This window comes from Myripristis murdjan, chromosome 18 (assembly GCF_902150065.1).
Source record: "Myripristis murdjan chromosome 18, fMyrMur1.1, whole genome shotgun sequence".
Classification (NCBI taxonomy): Eukaryota; Metazoa; Chordata; class Actinopteri; order Holocentriformes; family Holocentridae; genus Myripristis; species Myripristis murdjan.
Window position 1 is genome coordinate 11,840,963 of NC_043997.1, and position 3,193 is coordinate 11,844,155.

Below are 3,193 nucleotides of genomic sequence, written 5' to 3' on the forward strand. Positions count from 1 at the left end.
CCTCTTGTTCCCTAATTCCCCATCGCCCATTTTCGCCCGTCATTTTCCCTCTACCTCTCTCATTTTCTTTTTTCTCATTACATCTACACCTGCCCTCGTTTTCTGGCTCTCCCACTCGCCTCGGTCCCTCCTTCCCTGATGTTCACTGTTCACCTCTCTCTCTCTCTTTCTCTCTCTCTCTCTCTCCTCTGCCTCCCACAATTGCAGTGAAACACAGAGAGATGTCGCAGAAGAAGATATTCCTGGCTTTCGTTGCCATAAGTACTGTCAGTCTTTTGCTGCACCGTGGAGGCCACTGGAGCTGGTGAGTGACTGAAACACACCCACACGTGGGCAAAAAAAAAAAAAAAAAAAAAAAAAACACACAGGCATTATAACTTCCATCTTCCACATTACAACTTCCATCTCCTCTCATCTCTCTGGTATTCGTCCACGCGGCGCTAATTACAATGAGAAATCGGACTGTGGCGGCTCGTGTCTTTTTCTTTTTCCTTTTGGAGCCGAAGCGAGTGAACGCAGAGAGTCTGGCTCATTATAATACTCATCAGATACGGAGTCGTCAAGCCCTGCTGAATCGGTCCAGGGACCAATTATAAAAGCAGACATATCTTAGATCTTTGACAGCCCCCGTATTCTGTTTCCCGTGCCCTTCTTCACCTTTCCGTTTTGCTCGCCTTCCTTTTCGAAGCCTCCTTGCCCACGCCCGTCTTCACTGCGAACGTTATCACTCTCCCAGCCGCCCTCTTGTTCTTTTCCGCCGCGTCTCCCTCGCCCCTTTTTCTAAATCCGACTGTATATCTTGCTCTCTCGGTTTCTCCTGCCGCTTTTTAATTGATAACTCCGTCTCCATCCTTAAGCAGCTTTATCCCACACTCTGTTCCTTCCACCGTCTCTCCCATTTTCTCCATTTTTTTTTTTTTTTACCTCTGCCTTCAGCCTCCACCATCTAATATCTCACTTCTGCACTTTACCTCTGAGTCTCACCCATCTTCTGTCTGTCCTTTTATGTGCGTAATGACATAATGATTTTATATGGATTTGCTGCTGCCTTTTGTGGCGCTAATGGGGCTCCAAATAAATAATTGAGGTCTCCCCTGTCTCTTTAGGACCATGGAGGCCTTCCATCTAGGTTGCTCTGCCCTGCGGTCCCACCCCTCCCCGGGCCTGAAGCCCAAACACACCAACGTGGCCTTCCTCAAGACCCACAAGACGGCCAGCACCACCATGCAGAACCCTGCTCTTTCCGCTTCGCCGAGCGCAACAACCTGACGGTGGCGCTGCCCGTGCAGACCTGCGGGCACCAGTTCTGCTACCCGCGCTCCTTCACCTCTCACTTCGTCCACCCCCACACGCTGCCGCCCAGCATCATCACCAGCCACATGCGCTTCAACCGGGCCGAGCTGCAGCGCCTCATGCCCAACGACACGGTTTACGTCACCATCCTGAGGGAGCCCGGCTCGATGTTCGAGTCCTTGTTTAGTTACTATAACCAGTACTGTCAGAGCTTCAAGAGGGTGCCCAACGGCTCCTTGGAGGCTTTTTTAGAAGAGCCCTGGCGCTACTACCGCCCCGACGAGAAGGACTCCATGTACGCACGCAACACCTTGACCTTTGACCTGGGCGGGGACAAAGATCGACCGGCCACCGATGCGGTGTACGCGCGGAGCTTCGTGGCGGAGGTGGAGCGGGTGTTCTCCCTGGTGATGATCGCCGAGCACTTCGACGAGTCGCTGGTCCTGCTCCGCCACCTCCTCAACTGGGACTTGGACGACGTCCTGTACGTCAAGCTCAACATGCGGACGCCGAGCTCAAAGCGGAGCCTGACGCCGAGCCTCCCCGCCAAGATCCGCGCCTGGAATTCCCTCGACGCCCGCCTCTACGACCACTTCAACGCCTCGCTGTGGCGCCAGCTCTCCGCTCTGGGTCCCGCCTGCGTGGCCCGGGAGGTGCGGCTCCTCCGGCGAGCGCAGGAGAGGTTGATGAGGAGCTGCTTCGGCGGGCGGATGCCGCTTCTCCGCTCGGCCGCGCAGATCAAAAACAAAGACCTGCGCCCCTGGCAGCCCAGCGCCAAAGTCGACATCGTGGGCTACGACCTCCCGGCTAACCTCAGCCGTGGACCGTCGGGTCTGGCTCAGGAGCTCTGCCTCAAGCTCATCATGCCAGAGGTCCAGTACACGCGGGTTCTCCTGCGCTCACAGTCGCTGCGTTACCGTCGTGGCTTCCAGCTCCGGCCTCCGCAGCAGTCGCCGCCCTTCCAGCAGCCTATACGCACAGTCCTGCCTCGGCATCTACAAGTCGGGGTCCACCGCAGCCAACCACCCCCTGCACCCCCTGGTCCTGGGTCGGGACCCGGCGCCACGTCGACCCCTCGGCCCGCCGCCGGAGCTCAAGGTCGGACCACAAGGCTGGGGCCCAGATCCTCACAGACCCACACCTCGTAGACCAGATAATAGAGACCTGAACATAGACCGAGTACATAGAGTGCCCAACAAGACTGCAGGATCCTGCCCCTCCTGACCCACAAGACAAATTATGATGAAATTTGTGGAAGTGAGGGTATCCTTGGGGGAAAAAAAAAAAAAAAAAGTTGGGGTTAACCTTGAATCATGTCTCTCCTTTCCCTCCTAGCCAGTGTTTGGGATAAATATAAATGATGAAATTCAGAGGGAAAGGAGGTCAGACATATCTGGACTTGAACTTGAAATCCTCCCTCCCCTGGCCTGTGAAATAATATCAAGGCTATCGGACAAAGGGAGGGGAGACATTACACTGGGACTCTGCTTTGACTACACACCTCTAAGCCCAGCCGCAGCATATGGGAGGGAGTTTTAGGTGAAAGCGGTACGCCGAAACAAATCTGTACTGTATGTGTGACTGGGGCTGAATGGCAAAGTGGCGATTTCAGCGCTATTGTGAGGCACAGAGTGGGCTTTGTGTGTATCACACTGGTTTCGTATCGCGTTACTGTCTCTCTCTTTTCTCTCTTTCTCCAACCCGCTCTCTCTCCCTTTATCCCCCCCCCCCCCCAACATATGCCACTTAAAAGTCCTCAGAAGAGACATAATGACACGAAGGGATCAGCTGTCGGGTTCCCCCGGCCTCCAAAATGAGCTGAGAGGCCGAAGAGAACACCTTCCAGCAGAGATACAACAGCACAAGCAACAACAACCCTTCTCCTCTTCTCCTCTTTTCC

The 3,193-nt window shown here is 54.7% G+C and overlaps 1 protein-coding gene across 1 annotated transcript; it reads left to right on the top strand.

The window, feature by feature from the left end:
- Positions 1 to 203: 203 nt before the first annotated feature.
- Positions 204 to 2,982, top strand: gal3st3 (galactose-3-O-sulfotransferase 3). Its single transcript, XM_030076990.1, is given in 3 exon segments — positions 204 to 304; positions 1,107 to 1,233; positions 1,236 to 2,982. Coding segments are annotated over 3 exon segments (1,416 nt in total). The 5' UTR covers positions 204 to 221; the 3' UTR covers positions 2,442 to 2,982.
- The last annotated feature ends 211 nt before the right edge of the window (positions 2,983 to 3,193 follow it).